The following is a 16,098-nucleotide window of genomic DNA, read 5'->3' on the forward strand; positions in this document are numbered from 1 at the left end:
AGGTTATCAATCAACCACTCGATCATTTATTGAGCACTTACTGTGTGCAGAGCACTGTACTAAACATACAGTCCAGAGGATAATAAAAATAGAACTTGTGGAATTTTTAAGCACTTACTAAGTGCTGGGGTATGCCCAAGATAATCAGGTCCCACATGGGGCTCCCAGTTTAAGTGAATGAATAGGTCCTCTCCTCTAGACTGTAAGCCCATTGTGGGCAGGGAATGTCACTGTTTATTGTTGTATTGTACTTCCCCAAGCACTTAGTACAGCTCTGCACATAAGTGCTCAATAAATACAATTGAATGAACAATGAATCCCCATTTGGCAGATGAGGGAACTGAGGCAGAGAGAAGTTACGTGACTTGCCCAAGGTCACAGAAGACAAGTGGCAGAGCTGGAATTAGAACCCAGGACTGGGTTCTTTCCACTAGGTCACACAATTCATCACTTGACTACTTTGTGATCTTGAGCAAGTCACATAACCTCTCTGCACCTCAGTTCCCTCATCTGAACAATAATAATAATAATGGTGTTAAGTGCTTACTATGTGCCAAGCACTGTTCTAAGCACCGAGGTAGGTACAAGGTAATCAAATGGGATATAGTCCCTGTCCCACATGGGGCTCAGTCTCAATCCCCATTTTGCAGATGAGGTAACTGAGGCACAGAGAAGTGAAGTGACTTGCCCAAGGTCCCGCAGCAGACAGAGCTGGGATTAGAACCCATGACCTCTGACTCCCAAGCCCGTGTTCTTGTTCTCCCTCCTTAGACTGTGCACCCCATGTGGAGCAGGGATTGTGTCCATTTTGCTTATCTTGTATCTACCTCAGGGCTTAGTACAGCGCTTGGCACATAGTAAGCACATAAAAAAAATAACTGTGGTATTTGTTAATAGCTCATAGGAAGATGGGTTTAGAAGCCAAAATGTGACCTACCTTTTCTATACTGGTAGCCCATTGTGGGCAGGGATTGTCTCTCTCTATTGCTAAGTTGGACTTTCCAAGTGCTTAGTACAGTTCTCTGCACACAGTAAGTGCTCAATAAATGTGATTGAATGAATGAATGTTTTGATTTACAGCTGTGATCAACATTTTTCAGAATCGGTCACCATTCTAAGTTCTTATTACAAAATGAACCAGCACAGTCTAGAGGAAAAAAGTATCAACTGGGTGTCAGGAAACTTGGGGTCTCACCCCAGTTCTTCTAACCTCCTGTGTGACCAGGGGTGAGTCACTTAACCTCTCTGGGCCTCAGATTCCTCCTCTCTCCACCATGTATATTGTGAGTCCCCTGTGGGGCAGGCCAGACTCTTCTCTGATTATATTGTATCTACCATAGCATTTAGTAGTGTGTTTCATGCATTAAATGCTTAATACCATTATCATTATCACCACCAATATGTTTTGGCCTGCTACCCTCACGAAGTATATAAGTGACATGGTTTAATGTATTTCAGCTTCTCTGTGTGATGTTTTCTTCTGCTAACGTTCACTTGGATTATTTCAACATATAATCAGTTGTAATTCAACATACTTAATTCATATATGTTTCAAGATTGAGGGGAAGGAATAAGATATTCGATGGAAAGCAATCTGCATTTTGACAAGTAACTGATGATGCGCAAAAAGCATTGCTATACTAAAATACAGAGAAAGCAAAAGAACAATATATTTTTGGTATTTAATAAATGTTATGTTTCAACCACAATATTATTTAATAACTCCATATGCAGTACAAAGGTAAAACAGCACACTGCTACATCTATAGTAATCTATAAATAACAAATTATTTATACTGTGTCACATGTTAATTTGTTAGAAAAACAATTGGGTTACTGGGTTCAGTAGTTCACAGTAAAGTGTTTTCTGAGAAGGAAATATTTGAAATTAATCATAAGAGCGTCGAGTATAATTTTAATAGTCAAGTCTAAACTATACAAAGCCTTGTTCATCTGAATTTTGAAAATAAATTTACCATTTAACAGGTACAAAAAAATATTTGAAGAATAGGATCTGCTGGTGTGTATATCAGTTAATTAGGATTTTGGATACCAGTTAACTAGCTACTTGGGTGGGGAAATGAGTAATTCTGAACCAACCCAAGATACCTGGGTACTTAATTCTTTGGTGAAGGCAGGTTCAAGCTCCCTGGTACATCATGCAAAGGAGCTCATTATTGTACCTCAAAAGTACAACTTGGAACAAGACAAGTTATTTTACTTTGCCTTTGTGCCACTGTTTGGCCAAAAAAACAAAACCACCACCATTATTCCGTGTCCAAATATAATTTAAGGTTTTTTTGTTTGGTTTGGTTATTTGAATACGGCCCAACATCCGACAGTTACTTAAGGTGCAATTCACATTAGAGCGGGCAGGTTGAGTTTTGCCATGGAGATAATTGGCTTAAATACATGTTTGCTTGTACAGTGTGTTCACTTAAAACAAAATTAGTTAGATACATGCAAATAGGTTTCAAAGATGGAAATGGAGGCAAAAGATGGTTGAGAAAGTACTCAATTTTTCAAATTGCAAGAAAGCCTATAAAAAAGGGATATTTTTTTACCCCCCTAAATAATGCACCCTTACCCTCTCTCCCAAAGTGAGAAGCTAATTTCACTCCAGTGTGATGAACCATTGATGCACAGTACTGGGAATAGTTAGTAATCTCTCCTACAGCTTTTACAAATGTACTTTGTGGAGGAAAGAAAAAAATAAAAATTGGGGATGGAAAATGATTAATAATTGAGCAAAAAAAGAAAACCCCATCTTGGTTTTTTGAAAATATATTAATTTGTAAACAACATGGAGGAAGGCAGACTGAATTTTGGGTTGGGATTTCAATATTATATACAGCTCCCACAAAAACTAAATGGATTTCAAAAACCCAATGTACTAATATAATGTTAATTTAAAAAACAGATAGTATACCCTAATATATAAACTGATAATCAGGTTTTTATACAAATGTTTTTGCATGAGGTTGCTCAACATGTATTGCTTACTACAACTTGGCAAATGGTGTCAAGAGCCTCTTGTACCTTGAAGTTACAGCAGGTAAAGAACAGTGCAAGTCGAGTCAAAATATTCAAACAGAAAGAGATATATGAAACACAAAGAAATTAAAAGCAACTGAATTTCACTGTTTTATGAGTTCCTTCTAGACTTATTTCTCTAACCCTTTAAAACTACTAGTTTCATAAAAAAGAAAGCTACTTAAGTGATCACAGTAACTATTACAACAATGTTATAGGTGCACAAGAAAAAAAAAATAACTTTGGCCATCTGGAACTAACTCGGGAGAATTTTACTCCGTCTTCTTAGTTGACTTCTTGCAAACCGCACTTTCACAAGGAACAGGTGTTGGGCAAGAGGTGGTACCACACGGGCATGATCCAACAGTATCTTTTACTTCGGGTGAAGCCTGCTGGCAGCCGAACAATATTCGATTCAGTAGAGTCTCCAAACAAGCAATGGGAGAGTTGGCAGAGCCCACAAGCATCATGGTTACCTACAAAGTACATGGTAAAAACCTTGAAATCATCGTGAAATGACTACAAATGCAGTGTTTACACATTTGTTCAATCAGATTTATTGAGCGCTTACTAAAAGCGAAGCACTGTACTAAGTGCTTGGGAGACTACATCACCAACACCCAGAACCCTGCATAATTTCAACTATTTTCAAGATAAAGATGGTCCACACTCTAGTGCAGTCCTGGGTACAAAATAACTATTTCAACTCAAAATAGAAACAACTAATTCTATATCAAAACAAAATCTTTCCTTAGTTTGTTCAAACGCACCCAAATTCACTTTGGGTTTTCAAGAGTTAGCGGAAGGCAGAGGAAAACAGAGAACACAGTTCACAGATGGCTGTCATGAGATCTATTTTAAATTCCACAGTAAGTTACCTGAATTGTTTCATTGTCAGCAATAGTTCTCATAAATGATCCCGGTAAAGATCCGATATAAAATACTTAAAAAGTGCACTATCGAAAGGGACAGGTAGCCAGGGAGGTAGAAAATATAATGAAAGAAATGGAAAACAAAAGGCAAAAGGTCCTCTCCACCCCCTCCCGTACTCAGAGAAATGCTCACTAGGGCCGGATCTAATAACGGAACAATAATAGCCAGGGTGTGTGAAAAGAGAAACTCTGGCTACTGTCACTGACGACTTCCCGGAATTTGCACTTACACACCTAAAGGATTGCTTCTTGCAGCGGGGCAAACTACAGGAAGTCCAGCAAAAAGTTGCTCCGGGAACTGCTGCTCCTGCCGCTGGCTGTCAGATTGGCCAGAGCTCCTGCAACCGTAAAACTACCCTAAAGGTACTTTCATAGGTGCACCCAAGTTGAAAAACCTCTGGACTAGGTTATTAGGATTCAACACAAGATCAATCAATGGTATTTACTGAATGCTTAGTATGTGCAGAGCACTCTACTAAGCACTTGGTAGAAGTTAACGTAACAGAGTTGGTCGACATGTTCTCTGCCCACAAGGAGCTTAAAGTCTAGGGGGGACAAGAATCATAAAGTTCACTGGCTCTCAATGGAAGAAGCTCCTGAAAGTCTTGTTTTACACTTAAAAAAAAAATTAGCTTCCCTAAAATTGTATCATTCAGCTCTGGTTGTGTGGTCAACAAAGCAAAATTTCTGAAAAAAGAGTCTCTCCCTCCAACTGATTTACATTTACTCATTCTAGGGCAACAAAAGACTCTCTCTGTTAGGATGCTTTCCCCCCATATGCAACATTCTCAACTTGACCAGCTTTTCTTTCACTCTAATGAGGTTCTTGTGGAAGGCCCCATTCATTTTTATCAAGGTTTTACATTTATCCAAAGATGCTCAGAGGAAGATGATGCTTTCAACAAAGCAACTGTGCTCAAGCATTCTGAGAGAAATTGTTTAACTGTGACATTTGTAAAAAACCAATGCAAGAAAATGTGTATGAATCTTACCTTTGTAAATACCAGAAAGCTGGTATAGAAAAACATAAGATTATGTTTTCCTATTGGCAGGTGCTTGGTATGTTGTAATGTGAAGAGAACTGCCCCCAACAGAGTCACTTTGACAGGACTGAAAATAAAACATGTTTTAAGTCAATAAAAAACTAATACCTTTTAGACTTTTCAATACTTTGAAAATCACGGTTTGTAATTGCTGCCAAAATACTCAGACTCTACCCGCCCCAAATTACTAAGCATTCTTGTGACATTAATTGCCAAGTGCTCTTAACGGCAAATAATGATAGCACTAATTAAAGTACATTCTGATTTATCTGCGCTTATAAGAGCAAGGAAATATGGTTGACAATCAATGGTATTTATTGAACACTTACTAGGCAAAGAGTACTATACTAAGCGCTTGGGAGAGTACAGCACAACAGAGTTGGCAGAAACGGTCCCTGCCCACAATGAGCTTAAAGGGAACATAATAATAATAATGTTGGTATTTGTTAAGCGCTTACTATGTGCTGAGCACTGCTCTAAGCGCTGGGGTAGATACAAGGTAAACAGGTTGTCCCACGTGGGGCTCACAGTCTTCATCCCCATTTTGCAGATGAGGGAACTGAGACACAGAGAAGTTAAGGGACTTGCCCAAAGTCACACAGCTGACAGGTGCCAGAGCTGGGATTTGAACCCATGACCTCTGACTCCCAAGCCCACGCTCTTTCCACATAAGGACGGAAGAGAATGATTAAAATCACAAGGAGCAAGGGAGTCGCCTAAAGGTTGAAACCTCCAATTAGTGGATCTTGTGGTTGCACCAATATTCAGCTATAAAGTTCACATTCAGGATTGACCCTGAAATTCTAAATGGGAGTTAGCAATCATGGAGAATCCGCACATCCAGAGCACCTTCCTTCCAGACAGGCCCCACCTTACATATTGGCCTCCTTTAGCCAGGAGAATAACACATCCAAAGATCCTTTAAGGGATTCTGGCAAGTAGATTATATTATCTGCCCAATGAGAGCATTGGAATGCAGTCAATCAGACTCTATTGTGTGAGGTTCAGAGGCATTTTCTAAGCAGAGCTAGGAGCTTCTTTCCCTCCACGTGACAAGAGAAGTTGCTTTGGGTAAGTTTGAACTTTATCCGCCTACATGGGAATGAACACCACCTTAAAATGTAGGTCAACTAAACAATTTGGTAGTTGATTTTACCAAAGGAAGAACTAAACTTGCATTTGGTTTCTTTGGGAAAACTTTATAGGAATTTGCTAAACCTTTCAATAAAGGTCAGCTATCTTTCCTAACCAAAAGGATTCTTTCCCCTCATGATGCCTTTCTACCACCACCATCTCATCTGATCTATCCCCTCTCCACCCCCAATGTTAAGCCAGTATTATTTTATATAACTTAGGATCCCCACCTCCTTAATATGTTTTTAAATCATCATCATCATCAAAAGCACTTACATGACGACAGGGAATATGTCTGTTTATTGTTGCAATTGACTCTCCCAAGCGCTTCGTACAGTGCTCTGCACACAGTAAGCACTCAATAAATACAATTGAATAAATGAATGAATTACTGAGGACTTATATGCAGAGCCCTAGTCCTAGGTGCATGGGAACATAAAATAAAAATAAGAGACATGGTCCCTGCCCTCAAGCTTATGGTTTAATGAGATAGATTAATACAAACTGCCAAACGTAAAATAGGTAATAGATACAGGTGATTAAAACAAAAGCAAACAAATTGGACCGACACATATTACTACTAATAATAATAAAGGTATGTGTTAAGCGTTTACTATGTGCCAAGCACAGTGCTAAGTCCTGGGGGTAGATATAATGCACTCAGATGAGGCACAGTCCCTGTCCCACACAGGGCTTAGAGACTAATGGGGAGCAGCATGGCCTAGTGGATAGAGCGTGGGAATGGGAGTGAGAAGGACCTGGCTTCTAATCCTGGTTCCACTACTTGTCTGCTGCGTGACCTTAGACAAGTCACTTCACTTCTCTGTGCTTCAGTTCCCTCATTTATAAAACGGGGATTAAGACTGTGAGCCCCTTATGGGACATGGACTGTGGCCAACCTGATTACCCTGTATCTACACCAGCGCTTAGAACGGTGCCTGGCACATAATAAGCGCTCAACAAATACCATAAAAAAATGCGAAAGGAGAACTCCTTTCCATCGGCTTTATGACAGTCAGCTTGGCCCCTGCTGATTTCCTACTACAGTCCAGCCCACACACTCCACTCCTCCAATACCAACCTACTCACTGTACCTCAATCCCACTCTACCTCACTGCTGATCCCATCCTTATGCCTTCCCTCCCCCTTCAAAACGACTGCCATGCTCCCCATCTTCAAAGTCCTTCTAAAATCATGTATCCTCCAACTTCATTCTGGTGTATTGTACTCTCCCAAGTGCTCAGTACAGTGTTCTGCACATAGTACGTGCTTAATAAACAGAGTGATTGAGGAAGGTCTACCTTACTAACCTCTTATCTCCCCACTTCATTCTCCCTCCCTTCTCACTTCGGTCTATATTCCCTAACCACTTTGCTACTCATCGTTACAGCTGATATTGAATTTAGTTGCTATTATTTTTGCATCAGATGATACGATCAGTATCTCTTTCCAAATGGGACTTTATTTAGTGGACTTTCAAACGGAGAGCCATTCCTTCTAGTTTATCTTCTTAAAAAGGAAGGTGGATTTCAAAGCTAAAATTGAAGTCATAGACTTCCAGAACAAAATAGGTGCACTCATAAAAGATGAGTCTTGCTTTGCCTTAATGTCCTATTTTTAGCTTCCTTGAATGCTCAATATCCTAAAACTGTGTCTTTGAAGAGAGCCTAATTCAGATCTACCGAACAGATACTCTGAATTTAAGCTCCAAAGATAATAAAGTTTCAGTATGATTTCCATCAACTTACTAGGACATCTGCAGAAACTCATTTGATTCAGGTCTCCAGACTCCTCTTAGCAAGTGCTCAAAATTTGAAATTATACCCCCACCAGCACCTAAAATTTGAGTAAAAGGAATTATTACTCAGATACCTTTTCATGGAAAAACATAATTACATGATGGGGATTTTACAACATTTTCTCCCTTAATAATCTCAGAAGGTATGTCAAAGAAATCAAAGAGATAAGACTCATTTCTTCAACCAAAATATAATGGCGGTGCATTAAATGTAGACAAAATATGATATTTGCACGGATATAGACTTCTCTTAACTCCACACTACCATGAAGTTGGTCAGATGTAAGAGCAGCAAAACTACTCCTACTCCTCACTTTTGTCGGGGATCCTCGGCCACGCCCTTGCCATGGAAAGAGCCCAGGCCTGGGAGGCAGGGGACCTGGGTTCTAATCCCAACTCAGCTTGCACCTGCTGTGTGACCTCGGAAAAGTCACAACTTCTCTCTGCTTCAGTTTCCTCATCTGTAAAATAAAGATTCTATATCCACTCTCGGACTGTGAGCCCCATGTGGGACCCAGGGACTTGATTATATGCAAGCCACAATTTATCCGAGGATTGAGCAAATCATTAAATAAGAAGTCATGAATTATGGAAATAGTACTCTGAAAAGCTACATTTCCCTCCATTATCTGGCACACTAACCTAACGAACAACAGTTTCCTCTAGGACTCCACAGTAGAATTATAAAGCCGTCCTTCAGGCTGAAGATGACAGTGCCGAGGGAGAAACTGCATCCGTGGGTGTGAGCACTTTTGATAAAGAATCTTTTGGACACTTTATACATGAAAATACAGCTGTGCCTTTTTTACATATCAGATTTCACCCCACCTAGATTTGGGAGCCCTGTGTGGGATAGGGATCATATCTGATCTTCTGCCTGATCTAGTCCAGTGCTTGATGCAAAGAAATAAAAAATACCATAATAAATCATGTTTTTAAAATTATGTTAAGTATTACCTCGGGCCCATCCGATTGCTATCATGATCAGCCAATTATTTTTGTAGTGACTATTAGCATGCGCAATTCCACCTAGTATTTTCCATGTTCTTGTCACTTCCTTCATCCCTGCAGCCAATATTTGTAGAGGCGGGATAGAAAAGCACTGGTAGAATAGGTCATGTGGGCAATAAAATATAAGATACCTGAAATTTAAAATAGATTTGTGAATGGAAATAGAAACTGAAGGAAGAGGAAAAAAGAAATCTAATACTTGCCCAAAGCTTTACTTGCAAAGCACATTTTTGTAGAGAGTCCAGTTTGGTCAAAGGTTAGAGCCTCACAAATAATGAGATAATGCTATTGTTAGATTCAGACGACCTGTTAAAACAACTCAGATGAGTATCAATGTCCCAATTTTCTCCAAGAATAGCTAGGGCAATTGGAGTATTAAAAGAGCTGACCAAGATTCTATGTTCATGGCCTGGTATGAGTCTTCCAGGCATTAAGAAGCTATTTTCATCAACCATTTTGAGAGGGAATTACCACAACACACTATTTACAAGCAACAATTTACTGAGAGAAAGATTGGAATTCAGAGAGAAAACTAGAAGTTTCAATCAATCAATGGCATTTATTGAGGGCTTAACTATGGGCAGAGCACTGTATTAAGAGGTTAGGAGAGTACAATACCACAGAGTTGGTAGACACGTACCCTGTCCACACCATGAGCTTACAGTCTAGAGGGGGAGAGAGACGTTAATATAAATGAATGATTTATAGCTATGTTGGTACATCCGCTGAGGCAAATACCAAATACCATAAATCTAACGGCAATCCAAAGTCCAAACCCCTATTTGTCTGACCTAAATTTTATCTTGAGCCATTAACAAGGACTTTACAGGTAAGCTTACCCACGGACTATCTTACTACTATTGGCGAAGACTAGTGAAAAAGAGTCCAGAACTAGGAGTCAGGAGATGTGGGTTCAAATCCTGGCTTTGCCCCTTTCCTGTTGTGTGCCCTTGGGCAATTCACTTAAATTCTCTGTATCTCAGTTTCCTCATCTGTAAAATGGGGATGAGATACCTGTTATTCTCTCCTCAGCTTGTGAGCCCCATATGGGACAGGGGGCCGTGTCCGATCTGATCGTATTTACTCCCGTTCCTAGCACTGTGCTTGGCACACAGGAAGCACTTTACAAATACCACACTTATTATTTCTACCACTACCAGCGTCTATGGTCGGTGTGTACAAAAGACTTCATATAAATGATGAGGAAAGGTACGATAGTGTTATATTGTCCTCTCCCTAGCGCTTAGTACAGTGCTCTGCACACAGTCAGCTCTCAATAAATATGACTGTTGGAAAGGGATGGGAGAGGAATAAAATTGGTCATTTAATTCCCTGTAAATTTTAAAGCCATTCCGGTTAGCTTAAGCCTCACAAAGGTCAGAGTGTGGACGGTTGAGTATAGAAGTGAAGCCCTGGTCGAGAGGGGGGTGTTGGATCAGGAATATGGCTGAGAAATGAGCTAGAATTAAAGGTGAAAACAGAATTGACCAGTCACGACTGGACCCAAATGTGGAATAAAAGTGATCCTTGGAATCTGTTTTTCCATTTCGGTTTTTCACTTATTGTTAAAATTCCACTTAACCTGCCACGATGGGAATTATAAAACTACACATGCGGAGAACCAATAGGACCACAAAGAAGTCTAATGTAAATAATAATAAAAATGATGGTATTTTTAAATGCTTACTCTGTTCCAGGCACTGTACTAAGCGCTGGGGTGGATACAAGCAAATTGAGTTGGACACAGTCCCTGTCCCACATGGGGCTCACAGTCTCAATCCCCATTTTCCAGATGAGGTAACTGAGGCCCAGAGAAGTGAAATTACTTGCCCAAGGTCACACAGCAGACAAGTGGCGGAGCAGGGATTAGAACCCATGACCTTCTAACTCTCAGGGCTGTGCTCTCTCTCCACTACGGCTGTGTTGCTTCTCCAAGGCTTTGGTAACTGGCAGCTACTAATTAAGCTTGACCTCATCCCCAGTGCCACAGCACTTATGCACATATCCTTACACTCTGCTGCTTCCCCTATCTGAAATATATTTTAATGTCTGTCTACTCCAACTAGATTGTAAGCTCCTTGAGGGCAGGGTTCCTGTCTACCAAATCTATTGTACTCTACTCTCCCAAGAGCTTAGTAGAGTGCTTTGCACATAAAAAGTACTCAAATACCATTGATTGATCATTTCAAGTGTGAACTAAACAAGTACAGAATTATAGCAAGCTGTAAAAAAATGACAAAATTGCTGTAATGTTTGTGTCTGACACACCCACTGCCAAAACCACCCTGAATATTTGAATTTTCATACATTTCACAATATAGAGCTGAGCACATATAAAACAATAATTATAAGAAGAGCAGTAATAGAGAATTGGCAAGAGGTTTCCTTACTTAAAATATTGTCGCTCTTGGTAGAAGAATGATGTTGAATTACAAGGTCACCACCCTGTATATTTTTCTCATTCCGCCTCATCTCAGAGTAGTTTGGAGCAGCACTCAAACCTGTGGCTCGTTACGATTTATATTATTATTTGCAGGGAGAGAAGCCCAGTAGAAGGAAAATATTTACTGTACACAGAATTATGAAATCTCAATTCTTCCCCAGGGAAAGGATTTTAAAACATATAAATTCCTATTAATGTATCCACTGTGTTCGTGCTCTGCAAATAATCCTATGCTGAACTGTCATAGACTATTGTTTTTCACTACCAGTAGATGGTGCTACTCTCCAGATTTAAAAATTGAGATTAAAAAGTGAAATTATGGGATTTATTATCTCTGAAGACCTTAAGAGTAGATTTTTAGCCTGGCCATATCATGAGCGACTTACTTTTGGAGGTACCTCTAATAGGCTATGCCTAAAATTAAAATACCACACAGGAATTATGAAGAAGACAAAACTCATCAATTTAAAACTATACTCAGAATTAAAAGCCTTTAAGAAATCGAAATACTATAGTTTAAGTAGTTACAGGAAGCTTTTAACATTTTCAATTTGACTTGGGTAATATTAATTTCATGTGGTACTACTAATAAAAATAATAATAACTGTAGTAATAATGGCAAAAGGCAATTTCCCAATATGTTAAGGAAGGTATTCTTCAAAATTAAGTTTGAATTAGGTACTCTAAGGATGAAAATGGCCAACATGTAATCTGAATTTCAGAAAGGAGAAGAAATACCAAATGATCATGCCTGCTTTAGGAAAAAAATATTTAGTAAATTCTATGGTATTTGGGAGAAGAAAAAAGTTTCAAGGTAGATTTTTAAGAACAAAATTTGTTACCTAATAATATAACTTTACTAAAGAGTGCATTTGACTGTCCAAAAATATATTCAAGCACCCAAAATGAATTTTAATTATTATAAAATATTAGTGAGAGCTTGAAAGATAAAATTTTAACAGTTGGAAAATGAAAGATTTTCCTAAATTTCAGGATTATGCTTTTCATATATTCAGTTTACCCATGTTAATCAAATAGGTTTTCATTCATAATAAAAGGCAGATTTTTTCTCCAAAGCAGTATATTGCTGTTTCATTTAAGAATGTATGAATTTCTCTGAACTCTTTCTGATCATAAATTTAGGTTAAAATTTGCTATAACGTGTTTCTCATATCCTGTTCGCATAAACTAGCCTTCACCCACTCTCCGTCCAATTCTTAATGTAAGCAACGAAAGAACTGTATTTAAAAATCCATTATACTTCTTTTGGAGAGGTATTATGGCAGAGTGTATAATTATTTGGCAGTTCATTGGTTTCAAACCTAAATATGATGGCAGCATAGTTCAACGATACATTAAAAGGAAAATCCAAAGCCTCCGTTAAATAGAAAATTCTACCCAGGGCAAAAATATATCTCCAATATCTTTACCAAATTTAGGGGAAAAAAGGTTCACAAGTTTGCTATATTTGAAAAATAAAACAAAAAGTCCATTGCAGCAAGAAAAACTAAAGTGTGTCATAAATTTGTTGTGGTCAAGGAATGAGTCTAACAATTCTGTTGTATTATTAATCATATTTATTGAACGCTTACTGTGTGCAAAGCACTGTACTAAGCCTATAGGAAAGTACAATATAACATCAAACACATTCCCTGCCCTCAATGAGCTCACAGTCCAGAGGGGGAGATAGACATTAATATAAATGAATAGATAAGTAAATAAGTAAATTACAGCTATTATATATATATATATATACACACATATTCTCCCAAACATTTAGTACAGTGCTCTGTGCACAGTAAGCGCTTAATACCATTGATTGATAAAAGCTAGCCTATATTTTGGTGAATTTGTATTTCTTCCTAGGGGAACCACAAAAAACAAAAAGATATAATTTCTGTATTAAAAATATAGAGAAGCAGCATGACCTGGGATAGAGCATGGGTCTAGGAGTCAGAGAACCTAGGTTCTAATCCTAGGCCTGCCACTTGACTGCTGTGTGACCTTAGGCAAGTCACTTCACTTTTCTGCAGCTCAGTCACCTCATCTGTAAAGTGGGGATTAAGACTGTGAGCCCCAAGAGGGACAGAGACCAAGTCCAACTCAATTATCCTGTATCTGCCCCAGCGCTTAGAACAGTGCCTGGCACACAGTAAGCCTTTCACAATACCACAACAAATATCACAATTATTATTTTAAAGTTTTCATTCAAAAGTATCATTTTTGGTCTAATGGCCAGTTTAAGCATTTGTCACTAATGTATACTTGGTTCTCCTACAGCACAGGGATTGCATTCCCGATTAACCTCACGTTAAGGAAAACTAGCATTACAGTTATAACTACGTGCAGTTCGATAGTTACATGCACACCTTGGCCGGGGCAGGCACACAATGGTTTCTTCAGACACAGCAATCCCGCTCTATCCAGATGGGTACACTCAGTCAGAAAAACGTTCCCTAGCGCCCTATTACTGCTTGACCCAACATGTGTAGAAAAAGCAGCATTATGGAAGAACTTGTGGTAGATGTGCACTCCTGGTTCTGAACAAAATGCGTCAAAACCAGAGATCCATAAGCTCCAACGGAAATTCCTTACCTGCCACGTTTTCCCTCGCCATCTCCCACCCTCTCATAATCATCATCAGTATTTATTGAGCGCTTATTATGTGCAGAGCACTGTACTAAGCGCTTGGGAGAATTCAATACAACACAAACTGAAAGCCAGTTTCTCTGCTCTCTTTGAAAGCAGCGGAGAACCACGGCACAGTAAAAAAGACTGCTCAATCCAGCTAAAAATCTCTGCTCTTCTACCTCACCTCAATTCTGTGCTGCTTTCAGATGAAGCCAAGAAACCTCATTCCCCAGTGGTGAAGGAGGTTGGCAGGGTTCCACCACCAGCTACGATTTGGGCATGAAAAAGGCTTGCATCAGTGGTCAAGAAAGCAGAACTTTAAACAACAACTGACTGGGTTAGACAGACGTTGATAGAGAGAGGAGTTTGGAAGAGTGGACTTAGTCTACTACAAGGTGCTTTTTGAAGAAAAGGAGCTTATTGTTCAAGCTAAATTAGACAACTCTTTCACTAAAGGTGAAAAAAACATGACGATAGCAGAGCAAGTTTCGATTTCTGCAACCTCTTGCAAAGGCTAATAATCACAATCAAATTCCTTATTTAGTTAATGCTTTGAATTATTTTAATAGCAAATAAATAACAGTTTAGTTATTTAATGCTACAGATGATTGCATTTAAAGGAATTTCAGATTTTTCCAGAGGCTCTGGAAAGGATTCCAATTTATGGGAAACTCTATCCCAAGTTATAGTCATTAACAATACATCCATTTTTTCAAAGGAATATGTACAATTTTTTCATAGGGTATGTCTGTACTTGTAGTCTTTAGAAATTACAATAATTCATCAGGCTGGCTTGGGGTAGGAAATCGGTGAGGTAAGGTAGCAAGTGGCAAAGTGATTGAGTGCTTTCCAAGCCACTGGTAAGGAGTTTCTTTAAAACACAAAGGCAAAAAAAACCAAAACAAGTAATGGTGAATCTATCTTCAGTTCTAAACTCTGTTAACTCACTGTGGGCAGGAAATGTGTCCTTTATTGTTATATTGTACTCTCCCAAGTGCTTAGTACAGTTCTCTGCACATAGTAAGTGCTCAATAAATACAACTGAATGACTCTGAAAATAAACGCAGATCTGTTGCTCAGTTTTTCCGACTCCTAATATTAAGTTATGCATGAAAGATTACTTTTAGCCCTCAGATATCTGATGACAACTTACACAGCTAAATTCCTAGACTATAATTTTATTTAAATGATTTATATGCTGCTAGAAAAACCGCTTACCAGATTGAAGATGCCAGGTAGACGTTAGTGTGGTTCACAAGGAATTCTACTGGAGGCTCTGCAAGCAACAGAGAAGCTAAAATTCCTCCACCGAAGCAGTGAAGCATAGCACTAAACCAGCATGCCACAGGACTCTTCTGTGACACTTCCACTATTCCTGAAATGACAAAGTCAAAAACGTGGTTTATAATGTCGGTGCATTTTTTTCAATCCAAACATCAAATACAATAACCAAATATTTTGGGTTATCAGTGACTCATTTTAAAATGTGACTCCTGAAAACAAGAAAAAATAACACCAGAAACCTGACGGAGCTGTTTTAATGTTAAGTATACATTTTAAGTGTGTAGAATGACAATAGGAATAATGACAGACTGAGGCATGAACCAAATTGGAGTATGGACAAAAACTGTGTTATTTGCTCCACAGTCTTTTTTATATTTTCAAATTGAGCTGCCTGCTGTATATGTCCAGAATTACCCTTCAACTCTTTGTTGAAAATAACCATATATTTGTCAATTTCCATTTTTTTGGTGGGGGGGTTGGAGGGGGGAACCTCACATAAACATAACTCAGGCTTTGTACTAGAAATAGAATAGTACTTTCCAAGCTCTTAGTACAGTGTTCTGCACACAGTAAGTGCTCAATAAATATGACTGATTGAATGAAAGGAAGGAAGAAAGGAAGGAAGGAAGGAAGGAAGGAAGGAAGGAAGGAAGGAAGGAAGGAAGGAAGGAAGGAAGGAAGGAAGGAAGGAAGGAAGGAAGGAAGGAAGGAAGGGAGGGAGGGAGGGAGGGAGGGAGGGAGGGAGGGAGGGAGGGAGGGAGGGAGGGAGGGAGGGAGGGAGGGAGGGAG

At 39.0% G+C, this 16,098-nt stretch overlaps 1 protein-coding gene across 2 annotated transcripts in view; it reads right to left on the reverse strand.

Annotated features, from left to right (window-relative positions):
- Window positions 1-1,663: 1,663 nt before the first annotated feature.
- The window catches only part of TMEM38B (transmembrane protein 38B), a 34,307-nt gene continuing 19,872 nt past the window's right edge, over window positions 1,664-16,098 (reverse strand). For both annotated transcript variants that reach the window (XM_029055219.2, XM_039910774.1), the window contains 5 exons: window positions 15,244-15,400; window positions 8,898-9,082; window positions 7,891-7,978; window positions 4,958-5,075; window positions 1,664-3,509 (listed from right to left, as the gene is read on the reverse strand). In XM_029055219.2, coding sequence (XP_028911052.1) covers window positions 3,306-3,509; window positions 4,958-5,075; window positions 7,891-7,978; window positions 8,898-9,082; window positions 15,244-15,400 — 752 coding nt within the window. In that variant the 3' untranslated portion in view covers window positions 1,664-3,305. The remainder of the gene's footprint in view (window positions 3,510-4,957; window positions 5,076-7,890; window positions 7,979-8,897; window positions 9,083-15,243; window positions 15,401-16,098) is intronic.

The sequence above is a fragment of the Ornithorhynchus anatinus genome, chromosome X5, assembly GCF_004115215.2.
Source record: "Ornithorhynchus anatinus isolate Pmale09 chromosome X5, mOrnAna1.pri.v4, whole genome shotgun sequence".
NCBI lineage: Eukaryota > Metazoa > Chordata > Mammalia > Monotremata > Ornithorhynchidae > Ornithorhynchus > Ornithorhynchus anatinus.